This window comes from Neophocaena asiaeorientalis, unplaced genomic scaffold (genome assembly GCF_003031525.2).
Source record: "Neophocaena asiaeorientalis asiaeorientalis breed wild unplaced genomic scaffold, Neophocaena_asiaeorientalis_V1.1 scaffold152, whole genome shotgun sequence".
NCBI classification, from domain to species: Eukaryota; Metazoa; Chordata; class Mammalia; order Artiodactyla; family Phocoenidae; genus Neophocaena; species Neophocaena asiaeorientalis.
Genome location: NW_020185338.1, coordinates 2,345,758 through 2,370,650, shown reverse-complemented (window position 1 = coordinate 2,370,650; position 24,893 = coordinate 2,345,758). Strand labels below are relative to the sequence as shown.

The following is a 24,893-nucleotide window of genomic DNA, read 5'->3' as shown; positions in this document are numbered from 1 at the left end:
GCCCTGCAGAGTATTTTTGAGGACACGTGTAGGCAAACGTGTTTGAAGATCTCTGTACCAATAGGTTATAAATTTTGTGAAGGATATGTGACCATTTAATACAGCACAGAACAAGGAAACTAGTAGCAATTCGTGTATTAAAAACACTACTACTAATAATTGTAGCTGATGCTTACCGTTGTAGGCACTTTAGTCCTCAAACAAGGACTCTGTGTGGGAGGAACTCTGTTTTGTTTTGTTTTTTTTAATTTTATTGGAGTATAGTTGATTTACAATGTTGTGTTACTTTCAGGTGTAAAGCATAGTGATTCGGTTATACATATACATATATTCATTCTTTTACAGATTCTTTCCCAGTATAGGTTATTATACAGTACTGAGTAGAGTTCCCTGCACTATATGGTAGGTCCTTGTTGGTTGTCTATTTTACATATAGTAGTGTGTGTATGTTAATCCCAAGCTCCTAATTTATCGAGGGAGGAACTTTTAAGGCCCCTATTTCACAGATGGCAAAACTGAGGCACAAAGGGCTTAAACAGCTTACTAAGACCACACAGCTCCTTAGTGAGAAGGCCAGAAAGGAGACCTGAAGTGGGGGCCCACACCCTTAACCCTTGTGCTGATTGCCTGTTGTTTAATTGCTCTTCTTTTTTAAATAAAAGATTTAGTATTTAGTATCTAAAATAAAAAGATTTATATTTAGTTTCATTTTTAGCACGAAAACATTCTGATTTCTTCCCATACACTGATGGCTGTCAGCTGGGTGGAGAATATTGAGAGGGTCCGTGATGGGGAGAAAAGAGAGGACCATGTTTGCTCTGCATTAAGAAGTCTTTTAAAATGAATATACTCCTGAATAACTTCTTAAGTTTTCACTATTAGCCTATATTCTTTGAATGTGACGCAATCTCAGGGGCACTGTACTTCTTCAGATAACACACAGATTTCCTAGACATTCTGCACAACTCTGGAATTGCTTTCCGCATTCCTGAAGGGACAGTTGTCTTGCCCCTAACCTATCACATCATTTCATGTATCATGTAGATGCCACATTTGTTAGTGAAGTTTGACAGTGTCAAGACTTTCTATTACAGTATTTTAGTGATGAAATAGAAAGAGTAATTTCCTGTTGCGTGTTAGGGAAATATTTTTAGACTTTCAAAATTAAAATGCCTAAATTAATCTGGATGGGGATGGGGTGGAAATCAGACAAATAAATCCATCTCTCCAGTTCAGCGAGATGCAGCATTTTGAGCACCTGTTATGGAAGTTTCCAGAGGCTAAAAGGATGCTTGCCATCTTTCTAATGTTCTGATGGACGTAATAAATAACGAACTTTACAAACTGGGTGCAAGATGAGGACTTTTAAGACAACATTTGGCATCATCACAAGTCATCAAAAAAAAACCAAAAAAGATTTAGATGATTCATGAGACAGCCTCTCAGATGAGCAGATTAATTCCAGAGACCAAATCAGAGCTTAAATGTTGGTGCAAAAGTATATGTTAACTTCTCAGTTCCAAATGCCAGTCCAGTTCTTGGAGAAGTAAGTAAAGGTCTTCCCAGATTGATTTTTGCATATTTAAAAAAATTATATTTTCACAGTTGTCTTAGTTTGACAGTCGAGGTCATTGTCTTAAGTTGTTGACAATAACCTAATAACTGCGATTAAATTTTTTTCAAGTTAAATATAAGGCTCAAATCTCGCTTGTAAGTTAGCGCATCATTGCCCACCCGCTCGCACAAGCCCTGAGAGCTCATTGGTGCGTGCGGGATTTGGTTCCTATCGGCCCCCGTGGAGTCCCTCGTCAACTTCCGCCTCTGACGGGCCGCCGAGGCGGTGCACTTCCGGCAGCTGCGGCTCGAGCGGCCGAAGCAAGATGGTGAGTGACTAAGGGTTTCGGCTGGTAGTGGCGGTGCGACGGAGTCGAGGCGGCTGCCGGAGGCACTCGGTCCACCCGCCGTCCGGGTCTCCTGGGGCGGGCCTTATCCCGGGTCCCCGGGGCCGGGGCTGGGCACGGAGGGTCCCCCAGGCGGGCCACGGGGGCGGCGGAGCGGGTCAGGTGGCCCGGCCTCACTCCTCCGCCGGCCAGGGCTCTGCCAACCGGCGCGGGGTGTTTCGGCGGGTGCCTGCTCGAGTAACTGGGACGAGGGCTTTCGGAGCCGCGCAAGTGGAGGGATGTGCGGCTTGAGCGGAGGGAGGGATTCGCCCCCTCCTGAGGAGGGAGAGCGAGTCGTGGGATACCGCCCGGAGTTGGAGGCATTTGACGGAGGCCTTAAGATGCCTTTCTAACAGGTGGACCTTGGAGGGAAAGGTCCCGTGGTGCGCTAGTAATAATAAAAGCAGCTAGCATTTATTCATTAGTTCGCGGATTGATGCTGGTGGAGGGAGGGCCCAGGCTCTGCTCTAGGCGCTGGGGATCCAGGGGATGAGCATGACTGACCTAGTCTCTGCCTTTTGGAGCTTACATTCTCAAGAAGGCAGACAAAAAATAGAGGAAGGGATATGTGATATGACGTCGGGGCGGGTGGCCGTCGCTTAGGGCTGTTCTGCAGAAGGGGATAGGATGGGGAAGGGTGGCTGTTTTACATAGGATGTCAGCGAGTCCCCATGAGGAGGTGAGATTTGAGCAGAGATCTAAATGAAATGAGAGAGTAGCCTATGCAGATACCTGAGGGAAACTGGTCCAGGCAGAAGCAACAGCAAGTGCAAAGGGCCTGAGATGGGAGTGTGTTTGGCTTGTATCGTGAACAGCAGGAAGTCCCGACCAGTCTTACAGGTCTTAGAAAGACTTTGCGGTAGCAGTATTCTAGGTATGATAAACACGTGGCAGGTACTTCTCCAGCATTGGGTCATTATTCTTCTCAACAGTCCCTTGAGGTAATTATTATTAGAGGAAACTGAGACAGGGTAAGCAGCTGTGCTAGAACACAAACCCTGTGGGTCTTTGCTATGAGGTACTAGTTATCCGGGCAGTAGAGAAACACAGGTATTGGTGTCCCGTGGACCTGAGTGTGATTCCTGGCTACCTCTCTGACAGCTTTGTGACAACAGGCAAGTCACTTTATCTCTCTAAGCCTTCACTTCCTTATCTGTAAACTAGGGGTAATGATGGTGTCAACCTCATAGCGTCTGTAAGAATAGAATGATATGATACCCTGAGAATGTTTAGCACACTGCTTGGCATATAGTGTAACGCATATACTTGTTATTATTTGAGGCTGAGAAACATCACATAAATGGCCCAGACATGAAGAAGTTCAGGACCGACTCAGGAAAACATCCTCCAGTGGGGCCAGACTTGTAGGATCATGGGAAAGGTAGATGAACCTGGGAAAAGTTAGTTGCAGCCAGTTTGGCAAGGGCCAGTTATGCCAAGCTAAAGAGTTTGGACATTACACTCTAAATGTTAGGGAGCAGTTGAAGGTTTCCGAGGAGATTTAAAGGATCGACTCTTTGCTGTAGGCGGTAATAATTGGATTGGTGAGGGAAGAAACTGGACCTGGAAATCTCAGTTGGGAGACTAGAGCCCAAATAAGATATGATGGCCTGGACAAAACAGAGACAGGGTGTGGACAGGAGAGAGAGTGAGGACCTGAACCAGAGTGGATTTGTTTCAGAGCCCAGACTTTATAACCAGACTGACAAAATCCTGACCCTGACATTTCTTATTCACCGATGATATTGTATTGAGTAGGTACTATGAGTCATGCAAATTTGAAGTGTTTTACGTGTATTACTTCATTTTCAGCAACAAATAGGAGCTAATACCATCCCCACTTTACAGTTAAGGAAACCAAGGCTCAGAGAGGTGGCTTGACTTACCTGAGGTCACATAGCCTATTAGGAATGAAGTCGGAATTCAAACCTGGATACATTTATTTCCTTAGCCCATGTTCTCAGGCTTGTTGCAGTTCCTCATCTAGAAAGTAGCAGTAATGAACCCTACCTTGAAGGATTGTCCGGGATTAATGCGGTAGTGAAGGAGAACGTCTACTACAGACTTAGGCGCATCGTAAACATCTCAGACGTCAGCTGCCCCAGCCAACAGCACACTTCCTTAGGGGTGTAATTGATTGTGAAAGGCCTGCAATTTGGACGGCTTATTGCAATAAAACTAATTCTATTTCCCAAAATTTCTCAGAGCCTTGAATTACCTTCTTCAGAATAAAGTGCAAAGTTTTAAGAATCCTGCATGTTGGGAAATAGATTTGACTTTAACTCTTTCAGGTAACGATGAGAGGGTTGTTTCGTCCTGATAATGAAGCTGGTGCTGTATTAATTTAGAGGAAGTGATTTGAGGGGACAGAGGGCCCCTCTAGTCAAGTAAATTCACTATTGCTCATTTCAAATGCCGTCATTTCTGAGACACTGCTCTGTGTGAAACATTGTCCTGTAACTGAAGGGTCTGTTTTAAAGTCAGAAATCCCACTGAACTCATTAATACACTAAGTTCTTGGTAGCTTAAGGTGATTCAACATTTTAGATTGGGAAGAAGGACCTGCCCGAGCGCTCCAGGCTTTAGGGATGGGAGGTATTTAAGCTGCCATTGAAAGGAAAGTCTCCTGGATCTTGGCGTGATGCTAGTAAGGAGTAAGTGACTGACAAGTGATTGTTGAGTAGGTTAAATGATTTAGCTTTCATGGCCCAATTTCATGAAATACGCTCTTGGTGGCCTCAGCCAGGTAGTTTTATATTAGAGAGTGTCAGGCTCTATGCCTTCCCCTCAAGAAAGGGCGGTCTTAAGATCTTAGTCTCATAATGACACATTAGTTATATCTGTTTCTTAATAGAGTTGTCCTTGATTTAAGATGCAGTCTGTGGCAAGGTGCACCACTGATCTAACAGCTTTCCAGGAAAAAGAAATTCTGCCACATTAAATGTACACGTTGACTGCAGGGTATATCTTGAGTTCAGAAATATTAAAATGTGGGGAAGTGTTGGTGTCTTAGAATCGCAGAAGAATAAGAAGGATTTTTTGAAGTGATCATATTCTGAATTTATACCTCTGTCTTAATTTTTTTCTTTTTTTCAGGGTCAGAGTCAGAGTGGTGGTCATGGTCCTGGAGGTGGAAAGAAGGATGACAAGGTAAATAAATAAGAAGCCAGATATGTCTGTCATGTGAGTAAATTGCGAAAAATGTCAGATCTCAGCTGAGAAGTTCTTTGGGGATTCATGAATTTTAAAATGCAAAATAAATTATCTCTTCCTTTAACCAGCCTAGCCTACAGATACAATACCCTTTTCGTGTTTTACAAAAGATTATTGACTGTCACGTAGGTATTTAGGAATTAATGATTTTTAAAGGTGTAAAATTAATAACGTTACAGAAGTGTTAAAATAAATTGCCTATGATTTTAGTGTTTAATATCCTTAGGTGTGAAGACTTGTGTCAAATCATTTCACCTCAGACTTCTGGCATATTATTCTGAATTCTGACTTCTGTTCCTTATTGAATGATCTATCAGTGTGTATTATAATAAAGAAAGATCAGTTACATTCACATATTAACATTGCAGGAATGTAAAAACAGATTTGGGGTTTTTTTTAGGACAGTCTTTAATAACATCCTAAAAGATGAGGAAAATTATATTACCTGAAAATAGATGATGGTCCCGCATAAGTAAGTTTGTGTTTTAATATGATTTCTGTGTGATTTTTTTTTTCCTTACTATTCTAAAAACTCAAGGACAAGAAAAAGAAATATGAACCTCCTGTACCAACTAGAGTGGGGAAAAAGAAGAAGAAAACAAAGGGACCAGATGCTGCCAGCAAACTGCCCCTGGGTAATGACATGGTTCCGATTCCTAGGGGGACTATCTCTGTGTGTGTAGCTTAGAGGTCTGAATGTGGAGACAGGAAATAGGGCGTGGTTGAAGCTCTAGGTCTGTGACTTTGTGGGGCATTCTCTAGGTTGGAATAAAAGCTATATTTTGGTTTTAACAGTATACACAGGATACGACTGTTATTCATTTTAAGAAATTCCATTAATTTCCTCTAAATAACCAGCTCGTCTAGTGTATTAGAGTACGGGGTTAGATTAGAAAACTCAGGTTGAGCTTGGTTACCTTAGAGATAAGATACACTTATTTCATGAAGAAATGGAATTTAGTGTATTGGAACTCACAGCATGCGATGCCTGCACATAAAATTTTTCAATGTCTTCCTACCAAGCAAGGAATAAAACTCAATCAGGTGACCTCACCCAGCCCACTGCTCCATCCTCAGCCTCTTGCACTCCCCTTGTGTGTCGTTCTTCACACTGCCCTGCCTCGTGTCCTTTGAATCTCCTGCATCAGGGCCTTTGCTTCCCCCAGTCCTTCCCATGGCTGCCTGCTTCTCATCCCTTCAGGCTTCAGCTCGAATACCTCCGCCATCCTCATCTATCATCTAAACAAGTCTATTCCTGCTTAGGTGCAATAAAACAATTTTTAAAATATTGCTTGGTTAATAATAGAGTCAGACAGTAAAAAAATGTGCCATTAACCTACCGTAGTGAATCAGTATGGTACTGATAGAGAATAGATCATCAGATCCCCAGAAAAGCATATAAAATTCAAAAACAGAGTCAAGTTATGGATAACTAATATGTGGTAAAGGTGACATTTCTGTTCTGTGGAAGAGGATGGGTTATTTAATATAAATGGCTGGTATCTTTTATTTGTTATTGAGAGAAAATGAAATTAGACCCCTTGCTCTTTGCCAGATGAGTTAGATATACATATGTAAATAAGTAAATAAATGAAAATTCAGAAATACATTTAACCTTTTGAAGAAGCCAAGAAATAAATAAATAAAGAATAAATAAATAAAGAAGCCAAGAATACATTTAACCTTTTGAAGAAGCCAAGAAACCCAGAAACTACAAAAGAAAAGTTGTCTATATAAATGTTAAAAGTCCTATGTAGCACGAGACTTTAGGCCAAAAGAAACAACATACGAGTGTGGGAAAAACTGTTTGCACGTATGTTAATATCCCCAGTATTTCATAATCCTCCTATAAATGAATGTATGTGTTACAGCTAGGGTGCAACAACCTGTACTGACCGGACAGCACCTGCAGCTATCTTCATTAGCACCTGTGGGGAATAATAGACCAAAGCAAACTACCTTTGTGGTCAAGAGTTTTTTCTTCTTTGTAGACAGTTACCACATGTCATTTATATTATCTGTTTGGTCATAGGCCTCATCCCCATTATTATTGGGTTGGCCCGAAAGTTCATTCGGGTTTTTCTGTAAGATGTTATAGAAAAAACCGAAAGAACTTTCTGGCCAATCCAATACATAAAATCCCTCTCCCCTTTGCATTTAGGCACCTGCTTACTTCGGGTCACCAAACTTTGAATTTTTCAGTGTCTGTCCAACTAAACTAAGTTTAAGTGTTAACTTCTTTTTGTTCTTAAGGATGAACCGAATTAATTGCAAACTTCAAGCTCCAAGTATAATAAAACTTTCTTTTTTAATTACAGTGACACCTCACACTCAGTGCCGGTTAAAATTATTGAAGTTAGAGAGAATTAAAGACTATCTTCTCATGGAGGAAGAATTCATTAGAAATCAGGAACAAATGAAGCCTTTAGAAGAAAAGCAAGAGGTAAATTGAGAAATTACTGTAACTTGTTTTTTTTACCAATTGAATTCTACTTAGTACTTAAAACTGTTAATGAATAAATGAAATTCATTTTCTGGCTTTAATGAATTATTATTTAGCTGCCTTTTTAAAAAAAATTTTATTTTAAATTTATTCATCCATTGATTGATTGGTGGCTGCGTTGGGTCTTCCCCATTGGGTCTTCGTTGCTGTGCGCGGGCTTTCTCTAGTTGCTGCGAGCAGGGGCTATTCTTTGTTGCGGTGCATGGGCTTCTCATGGCGGTGGCTTTTCTTGTTGCGGAGCACGGGCTCCAGGCGCACGGGCATCAGCAGTTGTGGCACGCGGGCTCAGTAGTTGTGGCTCTCGGGCTCTAGAGTGCAGGCTCGGTAGTTGTGGCACACGGGCTTAGTTGCTCCACAGCATGTGGGATCTTCCCAGACCAGGGGTCGAACCCGTGCCCCTGCATTGGTAGGCGGATTCTTAACCACTGCGCTACCAGGGACATCCTTAGCTGCCTTTGAAAAGTACCAACTGCTTTGTGAATCTAGTGAACTGTCAGCATCGTCTACTTTTTAGGTCTAATCTGCTTTTCCTTCTTGGCCTACTCTTATGTAGGAAGAAAGATCAAAGGTGGATGATCTGAGGGGGACCCCAATGTCGGTAGGAACCTTGGAAGAGATCATTGATGACAATCATGCCATCGTGTCTACGTCTGTGGGCTCAGAACACTATGTCAGCATTCTTTCATTTGTAGACAAGGATCTGCTGGAACCGGGCTGCTCGGTCCTGCTCAACCACAAGGTAAGTTGATAGCCTAAGAAAGCCCGTCGGAGTGCTTGCTTCTTGCTTGCAGATCCGTCCCCCTGTCCCATGGAAGTAGATCACCAGAGCACTCCAAAGGGTAGAGAAAATTCTGTGATTGCCATTTCATTGTAAGTGGATTGTGTGAACCTTACACGCCTGTGTTAAAGCTTAATGTTCCCTGTTAGGTGCATGCTGTGATAGGGGTGCTGATGGATGACACGGATCCCTTGGTCACAGTGATGAAGGTGGAAAAGGCCCCCCAGGAGACATATGCTGATATTGGGGGGTTAGACAACCAAATCCAGGAAATTAAGGTATGTCAAGGAACCAGCTCTGGGGTTTTATTATGTATTTATTTATTTACTTAAAAATATTTATTTATTTACTTGGCTGCTCCAGGTCTTAGTTGTGGCATGCGGGCTCTTTAGTTGCGGCATGCATGTGGGATCTAGTTCCCTGACCAGGGATTGAACCTGGGCCCCCTGCATTGGGAGCTTGGAGTCTTAACCACTGGACCACCAGGGAAGTCCTGAGCTCTGGCTTTTTAGACCTTTGGTTTCTTAACTGCCGTCTCATTTAGGGCGCGTGGAGTTGTTCTGTGTGTTTTATTTTTTCTTTACTGATCAGGCCAGTGACTGACTCAGACCTTACTAGTGGTGGTGCTTTGTGTTGTTAATACTGAGTTAGGTAATAGAAGTAAGTATAAATTGTATGATAGTTCTTGGAGCAGCAGCAGCTTAATACTTTTTACATGTAATGTTTAATAATTATCTGTGTGAACATGTTTCCAATTGTACTGACTTCAGCTGTGGCTATCCAGAAACCTCCAGTGATGTCTGGGGGTAGGGTGAGTGGCACACACTTGCACAGTGCTGGCGTCTAGAACGTTAACCCCAGCTCCTGCCATGGTCCTGGGGTCAGGGGCATGTGGTGGGCCAGCCCTCTGCAGGTTCTTTCATCTGCAGGGAGGTCATTCAGAGTGATCACAGATCTCCACTGGTGACTCTCAGACAGCTGGGAAATAGCCATCATGTCCCTTGGTGGTCACAACAGAAAATCTTGCCAGCTCCTGCCTGCGGTTTCATTGAAAAGGGTGAATTTTAGCTTTAAGTTTCTTTTGCTCAGGAAGGGCTTAAATGTTACTCAAGGTTGACTTTTACTGGGAAATGAAAGGGAAATTGGGTGCTATTAGGAAGAGGGGATCAGTGCTGGGAGCTCAGGTAGGACAGAGGTCCTCTGTGGAAGTCAAACGTTGTCTCTAACAAGAATAATTGAAATTTTAGCTTATTTTTGTTGAAAGTGAGATGTACCCATGATGTCAGTGAATGAATCTGATAAATTTCAGTAAGAAAGCCTTTTATTTTTACCAAGTGTCTGTTTTCTTTAGGAATCTGTGGAGCTTCCACTCACTCATCCTGAATATTATGAAGAGATGGGTATAAAGCCCCCTAAGGGGGTCATTCTGTATGGTCCACCTGGCACAGGTATGTGCGCTCTGTGCTGGTCACTTTCCAGGCACTGAGCTCATCTCTTGAGCAGCAGCATTAGCTGGTTATAATGACTTAGCTGTTGAGTGAGGATGCCACACTTCCTTAGTTTGAAAATGTGCTCTAAGCAGCATTTTGGACATTTCTGAATAAGCAGCTCCTCTGGAAAGATACCTATTGCATGAAAGTATATATTTGTGTATAATCGGTGTACTAAGAAACTGAACTATCTTAGGCTTGTAATCGTAGACGCAACAGAGTTCATGTGTTAAAAACAACAGTAGGAATTACAACAGAAGGTAAACACCAGTAGGCACCCCAAATGCCGGCTCGATGTGAATGCATTTCCAGCTCCCCAGCACACCTGTTGTATACTCAAATGTGCTAGATTTATATGTTGTAAAACATAATGCCTTTAAATATTTTAAAGAGTAATGTGAGTCTGTTGAAAATATTTTGTAAGAAAAAATAAAAATAATAGGGTGCTCAACTTTGGCTGTACGTTGGAATCACCTTGGGAGCTTTAAAAAATACTGATGGCTGCTCCCATCCCCGAAGATTCTGATCTGTTCATCTGGAGTGTGGCCAAGCATCAGCACCTTGGTGGAGGACCACTGTTTTAAAAGCTATCCTGTGCTGTTCAGATTAGGTTCATCCTCCTGGTCCAGGTACTGAATGAGTCTACCATTGGATGAATAAATGGATAAAGATAAAAATGCATATACGTATCTGGTTCATTATGCAGTAAGTTGACCTGAGTAAGTTGTATAGTCATTGCTATGTAAATTCCAAAGGAAGAGAGGTTATTTGATTGAGTGAACTGAAGCCATGTTGCCAAGAGGGTCTGTACTGAGGATTGCCCACGCTGGAGGGACAGGGAGCCAGCTGTACCCTGAGGCAGGGAGCTACTGTAGCCTGTCATTTTATAGCACAGGGAAGTGAGTTTCAGAGAGGCCAGCGACTAGCCCAAGGCCCCATTAACTCTGGGAATTGAGCTGGTACCAGGGCTGGAGCTGGAACACAGGCGTTCTGACCCGCAGCTGTGAGCCTTCTTTGGGGCACATGTGCTGACAAGGGCTGGAGTGGAGTACCGGGTGTCAGCCCTGTCGGGAGGAAGAGGAGACTGGTTCAGGGATCCCTCTGGCCATTGAACATCCCGGCAGCTGAACCTGGCTGCTTCTGGACTGTAAGATCCCATCCACTTAGAAGGTCCTTTTGGTCTTCTGTCAGCCATCCTTAAATGATGCTCTCAGGAAGCAGTCCAGCCCTCTAATAGGCATTTGAACCTGCCACTCTGACTGCCCGGCTGAGGGAACGCCATTGCCCCATCTTGTTACAGAGCTTAACTCCCTGTCCTCCTTCCCGCTTGCACGAAATCTTTTGTGTCACTCACTCGCCTGCCGGCCTCCTCCCCTCCCCTTACAGGCCTGAGGGTGGTCCTCTGCCAGCTCTGCCTCTAACTGCCTCTGTGTCCTGAGGTGACTGCCCAGCCCTCACCATCAAAGGGGCCATGGTCTTGAGCTCGAAAGTTCTCAAGTTGGTACTCTTTGCTTACTCTTGTTCTTGATCTGAAGGAGGAATATCAGGGAACAAAGCAGGGTTGGAAATGTCAGGTCTTCCGTGAGATCAGTGAGGAACGTCCCGTAAGGGCACACCACAAGGAGAAAAGTCTCGAGCTTTCAGCAGCTCACAGCTGTGGGCTTCATCAGGAGCTGGTCTTGGCTCAGCTGACTGAGCCCTGGGGCAAGCCCACAGCAACGTCTTCAGGAAGCCCCAGGGCACTGCAGGCCCTGCTCAGGGACACTATGTGTCCTTCGGTCAAACCTAGGGCTTCCGGGCCTTTTTTTCATCACTGATAGTTTTGTAGGAGTTGAGTTTGGTTCTCTAACCCTGGTTGCATAGGTCAGGTTAATATTATATGCAACTTTGCAGTAAAAAGTATTTTCTGACATTATCATGATGAATTTAGGAAGATGGTTAAAAATAATCAAAATGTTTTTTAGGTTTTTTTGAATTTCCTCTTGTCTGCTTTGGAGAACAGAATGCTTTTCATAGAGGGATCCTCCCATTCTTGATGTCTTTTTAAGGTGACAATGAGGGTTTTAAAGTTAAAACAGCACTTGAGGTTTTTTTTCCCCTTTTCCTCTTTCAATCTAAAATAGGTAAAACCTTACTAGCCAAAGCAGTAGCAAACCAAACCTCGGCCACTTTCTTGAGAGTCGTTGGCTCTGAACTTATTCAGAAGTACCTAGGTGATGGGCCCAAACTTGTTCGGGAACTGTTTCGCGTTGCTGAAGAACATGCACCGTCCATCGTGTTTATTGATGAAATTGATGCTATTGGGACGAAAAGGTAGACTTTCTCTTACCTCTTTTGTGTTATTTAGAGGTAAAAACCATATGGTTCTTCTCTGAGAACGCCCGACCGCTGGGCACTCCCTACGTGGCCTGCATGTTGGTTTGCCACAGTCCGTACTGGGTCGCTTCCATGGATTCTTTAGGCTCTGCTCTCCCATGTGCCAGGTAACAACTACCCGGCAGTTGATTGGTCAGTCAGTAGCCATGCCTTGAGCACCCGCTCTGAGCATGGCACCACCCTGACTCTGGCGACACAGCCATGAGGATGAGTCTCTGCCCTTGAGGAGCTCAATTGTGGAGACTGAGTAAATCACATAATTTCAGGCATGAAAACCGCTACGAAGAAAATAATGTGTTGTTTATCTTGGGCTTTGGGAGGGTGTGACATATAGGCTGAGACAGAGCTGTGTTTTATAATCCCCTTTAACAGGAAGATCAGTTGGATCTTCACTTCTCCCTCACTTCTTTTCCAAAGGTATGACTCAAATTCCGGTGGTGAGAGAGAAATTCAGCGAACAATGTTGGAACTGTTGAACCAGTTGGATGGTTTTGATTCAAGGGGAGACGTGAAAGTCATCATGGCCACAAACCGGATAGAGACTTTGGACCCAGCACTTATCAGACCAGGTCACATTTGCTTTGGTTTCATTGTGGAGAATGAAGGTCCTATGTGGATTTGTATTTCTTAGGAGCACTTTGGGGAGAATATAAATGATACGTGTAAGGCAAATACTGCCTGGAAACTTAGAATAATTCACCAACACTGTGTTCCCTTGCGATAATCGTGATGTAGCCTGTGTAGCTTTGGCCCTTTTAGCCTCCAGACGCCTGTGTTTTTTTTTTTTTTTTTAAGAAATATGACAGCTCAGGTCCATTTTTTACATTCAGGTAGTACCAAAAGAAGCAGTAGCTAATCTTACTGTCTTTTGTAATGTTTTTAACATGATTGATCTGTCCTTTTCCACTAACTGTGCCATTTAGGAATCTCTCCTTTCGTTTGTTTCCCAAAGTACCAGAGCAGAGAGGATTCCGTAAATGAGATGAATTCAAACGTTGATATTTACAAACTACAGACATGAGTGTTCACTTTTTAAGATCTGGACCTCCTTCCATAGGACACTGTGTGACTGAGACCACTCATGTGGAGACTAAGGCCTCTCCCGGGGCCCCCAGGAGTGTGACTGAAAGCCTTTTATACCCACAGGCCGCATCGACAGGAAGATCGAGTTCCCCTTGCCCGATGAAAAGACGAAGAAGCGCATCTTTCAGATCCACACGAGCAGGATGACACTAGCAGACGACGTAACCCTGGATGACTTGATCATGGCTAAAGATGACCTCTCTGGTGCCGACATCAAGGTGAGGACCTGGGCTGGATTGTACCTCTTTGTTTTATCATATGTGTGTATGAGTTTGGACGTGTCTTCCCAGATGACCAGAGTTTAAAGCAAGGCCTGGCAGCACTGCATACGGCCACAGCCTGCCTTCTGGGGGAGGACCTGGGTTGATGCCATGGTTAGGTAGGGGCGGCACACACAGGCTGTTTCACGCTGGTGCCTGCACTGAACTGCGTATCCCTGGCATCTATAGAACTAGGTTAGTGTCTCAGTTGGGGAGTAAATCTCTCTTTTTAAAATTTAAATTACCTTAAAATTCTGCACCAACTTTTTATTTAGAAAAATTTCAAGCCTTCAAAAAAGTTGCAACAAAAATACCCACATACTCATCACCCCCATTTACCAAATGTTACCCTTTTATCTGTTTCTTCTCTCTGTATGCAGAAACACTCTCTCTTCTGAACCATCTGAAATAAATATCCTAAAGGCCATAACCAGATAGAACTGTCAGTGCCAGGATTGTGTTTTTACCATATCATGTTGCTTGGGTTCTTGTTCTACTTTTGGCAAGTAGTAGTTGAGAAAATAAATATATTAGAATAAATACTGTACTAAAACTTGTAAATATTTAACCAGAAAATACAAGTTCTCTTCTGACTATAGGTAAATGAAATGGATGTACACTCTATGTGGGCTCTAAATTTCTGGAATAATTTTATAATTTTATCTATTTCTTAGGAAGATTATTGCCTTTAATGAAAGCAGGGCTGTGAGAACTTACTGACCTGCCAGGCCACACGGCGGGGGTTGGAACCCGAGCCAGTCCTCTTCCTTAGTGAAATATTCCCAGTTTAAGCCACTTCAGGTCCTTTGAGGAAATAATTAGAATGTTTAAAACATTTAAAAAATCGAATCGTTCCCAAATGGTTTGAGAACTTCGTGTTTAGGTTGGGTGCCTACACCAGATTTCAAAATAGCACTCTCTGAATTGTTAGAATAAAAAGTATTTCACTTTCTGAACACACTGTTCCTTCTTACAGGCAATCTGTACGGAAGCTGGTCTGATGGCCTTGAGGGAACGTAGGATGAAAGTAACAAATGAAGACTTCAAAAAGTCTAAAGAAAATGTCCTTTATAAAAAACAAGAAGGCACCCCTGAGGGGCTCTATCTCTAGTGGACCACAGTTGCCTTCCAGGAAAAGGCTGGAAGTGTGTCGACCCCCTGAGGTGTGAGGTGGGGGAAGTTGCCCAGGAGTCCACGTGGTGGTTGATCTTCACTAGCACAGCACCCCGCGTACCTTTTGAATGTGACGTGTAGGATGCCCGTCTGGCCCTCTTCGTGTGCTGCCCGCGTGCAGCGCTCTCTCTCTTGCCAATAAAGCGTGCTCTTTCTCAAACACACACTGAATCCTGTTTCTGGGCCCTCCACACCGGCTGCTCAGTAGCAGCAAGCCGATGGATCTCGGTGCTAAGGAAGCTGGCTGACCAAAAGGACTGCAGACTTCAATACCTGCTGCCCCGTCACACCCCCAGAGCTGGTGGCAGTTGTTCAACAACAGCTGATGGGAAAGCAACGAGCATACGTAAATAGCCGGCTATCTTTGTTGCTTAAGCAACAAGGGCTGAGGAGTCCCTACAGCCGTGGCTTCCCTTTTGGAAGGTCGGTGGAGCATGTGGGCTCTCAGGGCTCTGGAGGCAGGAAGGAGGTGTCGCTGTTGCTAAGAGACTGAGGCTCCTACAAGAGACCTCAAAAGGGCAGGGCTGAAGAGTCCCATACCAGCCCTGCCATCCCTTGTTCTCGGGTTCAGAACCTGATCCCTCCCAAGAGTGTTCAGAAATGTGTCAAGCTTCCCCTTCCCTTTTCTTTGTCTATTATTTCCTGCTCTCCTCTCGTTTCAGAACAGTCCCATCTCAAAGCCTCTAAGTGGGGCAGATCAAGGAAAGCCTCCACTTGGTTGGCCAACTTCCTTGGGTGCTCCAAGATGCTCTTTAGAAAGTGCTCTAGCTCAGGGGTCCCCAGTCCCTGGGCCTCCACCTGTTAGGAACCACCGGGCCGAACAGCAGGAGGTGAGTGGCAGGTGAAGGAAGCTTCATCTGCCACTCCCCATTGCTCGCATTGGGGCCTGAACCATCATCCCCCAGCTCCCTCCCCCCCACCCCAGCTTCTGTGGGAAAACTGTGAAGCATCCTCCCCCATCTCCCTCCCCCCCACCCCAGCTTCTGTGGGAAAACTGTCTTCCACAAAACCGGTCCCTGGTGCCAAAAAGGTCGGGGACCGCTGCTGTAGCTGTGCTGCCCTCTGCTGCTTTTTCCCAACCAGTGTCCATCGATTTCTAGCCAAAATTCTATTCCACAGCACTGGCTTTTCTGGATGAGGTGCCAAGGAAATATGCTTTCAGCAATTCTAGAGAGCATGATTTAAAAAAAAAAAAAAAAGCCAGAGAGAAGCTGTCCACTTTTTAAAAAGCAGGACCTCAGAGAAGATAAAGCAATTTCCTCTCAGTCAAATGTAACTCAGTGCCTGGAAATCAAAACGAGAGCGTGGCCAATACCGCTGAAAGCCACCTTTGGCACGTGTCACAGGCAGCACTGGGTTTGGTAGGAAGGAGCTCGCTCCATTTTCCACGACTGGCTGCTGGTGAGCTCCCCGGCAGCGGGGTCCTTATTTGTTCAGGCAGTGCTTTCTACACGGTAACGTACACACGACGTCCCCTAACAGGGCGTCCTATTAGAGCCCAGGTTCTGACAGCAGGGCTGGGGAGGGGCCTGAGGGTCTACATTGCTCCCAAGCGATGCTGGCTGCTCAGGCCATAGTCGAGGACGTCACTGAATAGGGTTCAGGGAGTAATGAGAACTTAACACATTTGATACAGGTGAGAATACCAAGGTTTAAACGACTCCCCACTGCTCTGGTCTGAAGATAAGGGTAAAATCTGCTAACCAGCCCAGGAGAGGAAGTCCTAGTATTGAGTAACTAGACTTTTTTTTTTTTTGACTGCAAGACCCAGGAGACCTGGCAGGACCACCAAGGATGCCAACCGAGAAGGTACATTCACCCCAGCAGGGCTGGCGCTGGCTGGGCAGGGGAAGAGTGGACCAAACGAGAACTCGCACACCAACCATGACAGGTTCATTTATCACTTAGCATGATTCCTGTCTATGCACATATATACACATACATATATAATATGCAAAACGATGGCTTTTGTGTCATTTGCACACACAATGTACAAGAGGTGAGAGACCCATAACCCAGACACAAACTATCAAGAAAGAAACTCCAAAGGCAGAGGTCTTAACACACTCGCACGCATGTGTCGCCGTCTCTTCTGGTATCTCCTGCTCCCACGGGGCCGGCGCCGAGGCCTCGGAGGCACACCCCACTACCCTCCTGGTAGTCTCTAGTCCTCAAGCAGAAGCTCCAGCTCCTCCAGCGGCAGGCGCACCCGGAGCTCCTTCTCCGTCATCAGGTCCAGGATCTCCTGCATCTCATCGGGGAAGTACTCCACGGCATCCAGGTACAGCACCTGGGGCCGGAGAGCAACATCCTCGTCAGCCGGCCGCTCCCTCCAGCTGCCCCGCCACAGCCCACGCTCCCCTTGCTGTCCTAACCCAGCAACACCTTGACGTGCTTCAGGAAGGGCTGAACTCAAAAGCAGAGGGAAAGTGAGTAAACTCAAAGTGAGACCCTCTCTTTCCAAAGTGGGGCCGGCAGCTGTTGGCAGACACTGCGGTCACCATCAGTCTGGTCTCTGAACGTCTCCTGACTTGGGCTGTACAGGGCAGAGCTGGGACGCGGATCCCAACGCTCTCAGCATCTGGGCTGAGCTTTGGGCAAATGTTGGGCACCAGCCGCCTACAGCAACGCTTCCATGAAACGCCAGCTCCAGTGCAGGGAAAGGACACAAATGCCCCTCCGTCTCCAAAGGGGATACTTTGACTATGGAAAGGCCTGGGAAGTGCCCTGTCCCCATGACACTGACTGGATGAGGCTTGGCAGGGAGGTCCTTGGGAATCTGAAGAGACCATGGCCTTTAGAACTCACCTTTGCCCAAGGACAATTCTGAAGTGCTTTGTAGAACACACCTTTGCTTCTTTCTTTATTTCCTAAGGAAACCTGAGGCAAGGGGAAGAAATACAAAAATGACGAAAGAGAATCCAAGGCCATCCCGGTACTGATCCACCCGGGGCACTGCCACAGTGGCTGATGGGTGGTATGGGTCCATGTACCACGGGATGCCCTCAGGGGCCACTGCTGTGTCTCAGTGCGCCTGGAGTTGACCTTTAACACTTCTGACTTGTTTTCATCTCCTCCATCACTGTGGGCCATCACGCCTGGCATTACTAAGAGTGCCTAGAACGAGGCCTGTGCATGAGGTGAGGGTGATAACTACACAGAGAAAATATTTGCTTTAATACTTTGCCATTTCTTGAAAACTATCTTACAGAAATGAGGTAACCAGGATTACTGAATCAGTAACCTTATCAAAAGCAAATTTCGCATCAAAAATTTCAGTCTGAGAGCATGCAGATATTCAGCACGTTTTTAATCTAAGCACATTTTTATACTGATATAAAATCCTTATATCTTGTATCAACTCACAGACAGGCGCTTTTTCCACACCTGCTGTGGAAGCCGGAGCAGCGTGTGTCCTCCCCTCCATATCCCCGGGCCTCTCCCAAGTCCCGGGGAGGGATCTGTCCCTCCTCCAGGGAGTCACAACCCACCAGGCAGCTCCCCAGGCGGGCGTCCGCAGCTGTGAACAGGCACAAGCCGAGCTCACAGAGCTGAAGTCTGTTCCTGGGCTTCCTGCCCACCCACCTCCGCCAGACTTCCCCTTCCCACAGCAGAGCTTTCTAGTGGACGCTGGCTCTGCCAACCAGGCAGCCAGGGCATGGTGTCCAGACAAGACCGGTGAGGGCTGTTGACCGACCTCTCAGAAACGTGGGGGATGGCATCAAGAGACCCCTATCCACAGCTCAGGACCTCTATCTACCAAGGACAGCCTCGCCTCCTTTTCAGATCTTTCACGTTAACTCCCACAGTCAGGAAGACTGGAACTCCGGGCTGTAACCAGCATCTGTGATAACCTTCAGGCCGGCAAGGCGCAGGCCTTCCTCACCCCCTCCCAGTGCCACCAACAGAGTCAGCCGCGTGGCCCGGGGGACTCCTGCCTCCCTCCCTGGTATGAGCCTCGGCCATTCTGAGGCTGGACCTCTGAATTTATACCCAAGAAGCCAGTGTGAGCTGTCCTTTTTTCACACACCAAAATACTTCAATGTCCTCTGCTAAAATAGTAACTACACTTAAGGCTTTGTTCTTGAAAGAAGAAAAACTCCTGTACTTTCTCAACCATTGTATTTGTGAGACTCACAGTTAACCCTGGAATCCAGCAAATCCAGGTACGTAAGTTGGCTAGCCTCAAATGAGAACTGCCCTCTGCTATCTCCTTCATCGGTCGGCCACTGGAAAACGCCTTTGCTGCATCAGGTATGAAAGGGTTAAACGCCAGGTGAAAGCGTGGTAGTGACCGTTTCTCCTCCAGGGAGCCAGAGCCACACCCTTCCACAGTGGCCCCACGGCGTCCTGCCCTCTCCTGGCACTCAGAGCCTACACCTCACATTTTGGCCCTAATTTGATTTTTTCACTGAGTTTATCAAAGCGTTAGGAGCTCACCCAGATGCCTCAGAAACTGCTAGGAGTTTCACTGCTCTAATTAATTCTTGGTCTGATGCTAATCTTTCCAAAAAGACAGACATTCCTTAATGGTCCCAGGCTTTTTCTCTAAGTCAACAAGAATTTTTCTGTCTACAGTCCGCCCAGACTTGGCTCATGGCAGATCCTCAGTGAAAGTACTACAAGTCTGCACTTCACCCTATTTGTCTCTACCTAAAAAAGACCGGAGAAGTTAAACTGGCAAGTGTGCAAGCTCTCCCTCTTTTAAAATTTAGAGTCTTTCACTGGCTTAGACTCCCAGAGTGTTAGCGCCGGAACCATTAGGGAGCATCTGGCGCGCTCCTTCAGTGAGGGCCTGACCACGGGGGTGAAGCTCAGTGGGAACCCAGCCCTCCTGCTGCACCCCAGTGGCCTCCTCTGGTAACAGGCAGGGCCCGCGTCCAGGCCGCGCGTGCCCACGGACACCACGCTGGCGTCTGGACTTCTCAAGGTTTCCATTTCACACAAGGGAGTCAAGACGTAAAATCTGAGCTTTTGAGTCTGAAGAATAAACATTAAAAACACAGAAACTTCGCTGGTAATTCATCTTGATGCCGACTTCTGCCCACAAAATTGTGCCCGTTTGTCCTGGGTGTGCTGTCCTGAGATCTGTCCTTCCCTGCTACTCAGGCCTTTCAGAGGTCAGGGGAGGTGCTCCCCAATGAATTCTGGACTCTAAGAGGATGGGGGAGGCCCAAACCTCTCCTAACCCCTAACTTACACTCTCTGTATCTCTTTACACCCGACTCTGTCAAATGTCAATGGGAAACGTTCAAATACTTTGATCAACTTCTGAGAAATTATCCTATGGAAACAATCAGAGAGAGAAATATTTATCTTCTTTTTCAGGAAGGTCACTCCTGACTTCTGAAAGGTACAATATTCAATGGCGGTCACTCTGATATGATTCAATAGCCTTGAGCTAAACAACACTCAAGTGGCCCAGAAGATTGTTTCTAAAAAAGCATGCAACTTAGCAGTAGATGTATTATAGTAAAGGAAGCCCAGCCCAATGCCAAGCCTTTAAGCAAAGGCAAAGACAATTCAAGACTCCAGGAATGAAGCCCAGGAACCACCTTTCAGCCCGCACAACACATTAACAAAACTAAACGGCGTCTCACCACATTCAATCTCTGCGGTACTTTTAAGTGAAAACAAAGTTGCTTTGGAAAGATCTATTTTAAAAACCACATTCCAGACTGAATCTTATCTTTTAGTAACAAAACAGAATCAGGACCTGGAAATTCTTAGAGGCAGAACAGCAACATATTTAGGTCTCTTTCAAATGAAAGCTCTTAGACCATTTCCAAGTTGTTGACTCAACAACATCAACTAGGAGAAAGCCACGTGACGTTCTGCTGCACCGAACAGCCCAGGCATCACTCCTCGCTATCGTTCTACCAAAGGCCCCAGTAGAAAAGGCAACTTGTGACCCCTCCCACATCCTGAGGGACCTGACGTCATCCCACCAGGACGCCCACAGGATGAGCCAAGGCTGAGAGGGGTGCGGGCTGCTGGACACCGGCACCGCTCACTTACGAAGGAGGAGGCAGAGCTCTGCATAAACACAAAAACTCCGCATCTTTTCTTACCAAAAAATTCAAATACATCCTCCACAGTAAGGGGCACTGGCTGCCGTAGTCACTCCGCATCGCATTTTCAAACAGGGCTCTGATCCGATGTGTCAGGCCGGTCTCGGGAATGGTGGCGTAGACCTCTCTACCATCTACCCTGCAAGACAGAAGCTCATGTAACTCCAAGACAACTTCCCATACCTACGTTGCAGTGGGAAGAGATACGTCAGTGACAGCTGACGTCAGCGACAACTGGATCTGAGCAGGTCGGAGGCAGTGCTGCGGCCAGGTCTGGGGACACGGGGGTGCAGGATATAGTATGATGTGGCTCCTCCAGGGCCAGAGGAAGCCAGCATCGAGGGTGCTGTGGTGTCTCCGCCACACCGGGTCTGCCTAGAAGGCACACAAACTCCCTGCTTCTCTGTTTTCTAAGGAAAACCTACCCTTTCATCAGCAGAGTGCAAATTTTACCGTATGGGAAAGAAAGACCTTTCAGTTGAAAGTAGAGTGAATAAAATCCTGACGGAAGAAGTAAAAAACAAGTAAACTGAAATACTATTCTGGACCTCCCTGGTGGTTCAGGGGTTAATAATCTGCCTGCCCACGCAGGGGACACGGGTTCGATCCCTGGTCCGGGAAGATCCCGCGTGCCGTGGAGCCACTAAGCCCTTGCACCGCAGCTACTGAGCCTGCGCTCTAGAGCCCACGAGCCACAACTACTGAAGCCCACGCACCTAGAGCCTGTGCTCCGCAACAAGAGAAGCCACCACAGTGAGAAGCCCGCACACCGCAATGAAACTAGAGAAAGCCCACGTGCAGCTACAAAGACCCAACGCAGAAAGAAGGAAGGGAGGGACGGAGGGAGGGAGGGACGGAGGGAGGAAGGAAGGAAGGAAGGGAAAGAAAGAAAGGAAGGAAATAAAAGTTTAAAATTATTTACTAAAAAAAAGAGAAAGAAATACTATTCAGAGGCAATTCTGAACACTCGATTTCTAAGGTCACAGTGAAGTAACAACAAAGCTTCTGGAAGGAACAATGATGCCTAAGCCAATATGTTCCCAAGCCTGTCGTTTAACCTTCAGATATAAAATACTGTATCCAAAAAAACCCCAAAACATTTAAAACATGACACTGTTATCGTCAGTAATAATAACAGAGGCTAGTAATTAGCCTGCATTCTCTTTGTGCTCGGTACTCACCCTTCCCAGCAGCCCTCTGAGGTAGGTCTTTATTCCCATTTTACAGAAGGGGGCACCTACTGGAGACATGAACTGACTTGTCTAAGATCACACAGCTGCTAAGTGGAAGAGCTGGGATTTGACTCCAGATTCCAACTCCAGAGCCTGTGCTCTCACCCCCATGCTTTTACTACACCTTCTCAGACACCTGAAGACCTGGCAGTCACCACTCACGCACCATAAGCAACGCTCAGGGATCCCAAAAAGCACGGCCTAAGGAGACAGCCACAGGAGCCTCTGACGAAAGGTGTTGCTACTTGCAAGTCTCTCATTCCTTTTTCACCATGTTTTTCTACAACACGGAGAAACCCCCTGGCAGGCGTTCCAGGCCCAGGCCGCATTCACTTCTGTATTCTGGAGGCCGACTGGGTGGTGGGAACATGGCAAGCATTGCATAAAGGTTTCTGGACACACAGACAAGATGCTCTGTAATTACCTCTGCACAGTTTCCACTAGTCTTTTCCTCATTTTCTCAGCTTCAATTGCGAACAACCACGGCTCCAAGGGTTTGGCAGACCTGGTGATCGCATCGAAGAATCTTCTGGTCTTACTGGCACTGTGGGACTTATTCTGAATCTGTACATACGACCTCCAAAGAACCTGGTTGTCCGGATACAACTTTAAAGCCTCCGAGAGAGCCTCTCGCAGAGGAGCCAGAGGGTAGACGGCGACTTTCATGTGGAATCTAAGCAGGCTCGTGTGCATCAGGGTGACGGCCTCAAGGGCACTGCTCAGGCTCGGGGGGCTGGCACTGCCCTCCAGACCAGGGCCCTCTGCGGAAACAGAGACCTTGTGTTTCGCAAATACCTGCTCATATATCCGCACAGCAGCGTCGATCCCTATGGTCAAATACTGGAAGAGCATAAAGCATTTAACCAGGCTAATCAGGCGGCTAAAGGAATCGGCGGGAGCTGGATCGGAGACACAGCTCTCCCCCAGACAGTCCTGCAGCGCGTGTTCATAAGCCTTCCGAGCTTTCAAAATGTGAATGGCCAAGACTTGCCCGGTGTAGGGCCCGTAGGCCCCATCCTCGGTCAGTCTGGTCAATACGTGAATGGCTCGGGCTGGGGCGGCCCCTCTCACGTCCGGCAACAGCTCCACCTCCAGCTCGGCGTAGAGGAGACCGAGCTCACACAGCTCGTGGTCCTTCAGTTCTCTGCTCCCTGCCATGCCGAGTGCTGTATCGAAAACTCTTCTGGCGTCCTCTGTGTTGCCGAGCAACCACTCCAGATGCGCATACTGCTTCCAGAGGCAAAAATTGTTGCGGTTGTCGGGCTCCTTGAGGAGATTCTTGGCTAGTTTTTTGCAGTTCTTTCCTTGTGATTTTAATCTCTTCTTGTTTTTAGTGTGCAGACACCAAACGACCTAAAGGTAAAAAGAAAAGAATGACTCCAAGTGCTCTGTGATATTAAAGACATCCCTGTGTGCTGTCAACTGCAGAAAGCCGCACAAGGTGCCTTCACTGCCTTCCTTTATCACGGGTCTGCTAAACACTTAGGCTCTCTGAGAAACAAATCAGGATTCCACCAGGGCCACAGGAGCCCCCAAATGAACACATCTAGGTTTCCATCTGAAATCCCTACAAAGAAGGCTTATATACTCCACATGCTCTTCTCCAAAGATAGATGACCACCAAATTTTACCAGGCACTATTTTAATAATACAGCCTGGTGTGTGCAACCTGCAATTAAAGCATCAGAACTTTGGGTTTTATAATTCAATACTAACCGGTGGCCAGCAGAGGGCAGAGGAGTCAACCCTAGATGAACTTCTAGCAGATAATGAAGAGCAGCATAAGTAAGTAGCTTATTTTATCTATTTTAATAAGCCCCTAAATCCTCTAACCTGGCTTAAGCTTAAGCTTGGTCCTTAACACTAACTGCTCACATAATCACAGACATCCGGTAATAAAGAGTCAACACAACAAATAGCTCCCCTCACTGATGCGCTGGACTCACTCCCACCTTCCTCCTCTTCCCCGTGGCCCCTCAGAAGGGGCAGCCGCACACCCGGTGCCTTTGGGTCCCCAAAGGAGGAGGTGCTGTGGCCCAGAGCCCTGAAGAACACCAAGAGCCTGGCCATCCCACTGACAAACAGCGACGGGAAATGAGGTCCTCACACAGGGGAGGAGGAGGCTGGAGTTACCTTTGCAATCTCGTACCGTAACCAGGAGAAGCAGAGCTGAGACCTCTCCTTCCCTGAAAACAAAGGCATCACGAGGTGGAAGATGCTGCGGATGAACTCCTCGCCCTCTCGACTGTGACCCCTGGTCCAGTGCCGGCAACCCAGCTGGTCCGTGCGTCCGACACAGCTGACGCCGGAAAATGAAAGGTTGAGAAAAGTCAAGGGCTTTTCATCATAAAGTCCATTGTCAAAGATGCTGTTCTCATCCATGGCCAGATAGAGGCAGGAGGCCGGAGGGCTGAAGCCGGAAGGCACACCCAAGAACTGCAGAAAGGCTGCAATCAGCCGAAACTGAAGATCCGGGCTGGAAAGCTGGATCAGAGACTGTCCAATATCATCAAACAACACCTGCAACAAAGACAAAATCAAGTGACCGAATGCAACAAACAAAAAAGCCTTCACAATTTTTTCCACAATTCTTTTTAGAGGGATATACTTATGAGTCAACATTATTCAAATTAAATTTTAAACAGACAGGAGCTAGTTGTCTGCAAGACGCAAAAAAGCTAGAGGCCTCCCAAGGCAAGCTGAGGGCGGGAGGGTGAGTGCCAGGGGTCCTGCAGTGCCGGCAGCGTCTCACACGTCCTGGGAATCCTCCACAG

General features: G+C 46.4%; 2 protein-coding genes across 4 annotated transcripts in view; one reads left to right on the top strand and one right to left on the bottom strand.

Annotated features, from left to right (window-relative positions):
• The first annotated feature begins 1,838 nt into the window (after nt 1-1,838).
• On the top strand, nt 1,839-14,980 carry PSMC1 (proteasome 26S subunit, ATPase 1). The gene is made up of 11 exons (XM_024736317.1): nt 1,839-1,883; nt 5,037-5,090; nt 5,692-5,788; nt 7,472-7,596; nt 8,210-8,395; nt 8,584-8,712; nt 9,786-9,882; nt 12,048-12,237; nt 12,718-12,869; nt 13,447-13,601; nt 14,620-14,980. The coding sequence occupies exons 1-11, from the start codon at nt 1,881-1,883 to the stop codon at nt 14,752-14,754; spliced, it is 1,323 nt and encodes a 440-aa protein (XP_024592085.1). The 5' UTR covers nt 1,839-1,880; the 3' UTR covers nt 14,755-14,980.
• Nucleotides 14,981-16,687: 1,707 nt separating this feature from the next.
• NRDE2 (NRDE-2, necessary for RNA interference, domain containing) overlaps nt 16,688-24,893 on the bottom strand; it is a 45,316-nt gene continuing 37,110 nt past the window's right edge. The window contains exons 10-14 of one of the 3 annotated variants that reach the window (XM_024736290.1): nt 24,253-24,639; nt 22,544-23,472; nt 20,888-21,026; nt 17,625-17,696; nt 16,688-17,106 (exon numbers count right to left, since the gene is read on the bottom strand). In XM_024736290.1, coding sequence (XP_024592058.1) covers nt 16,981-17,106; nt 17,625-17,696; nt 20,888-21,026; nt 22,544-23,472; nt 24,253-24,639 — 1,653 coding nt within the window. In that variant the 3' untranslated portion in view covers nt 16,688-16,980. Of the gene's footprint in view, nt 17,107-17,624; nt 17,697-20,887; nt 21,027-22,543; nt 23,473-24,252; nt 24,640-24,893 lie in introns of those variants that run through there. The other 2 variants (XR_003002046.1, XM_024736291.1) reach the window with 2 other exon arrangements.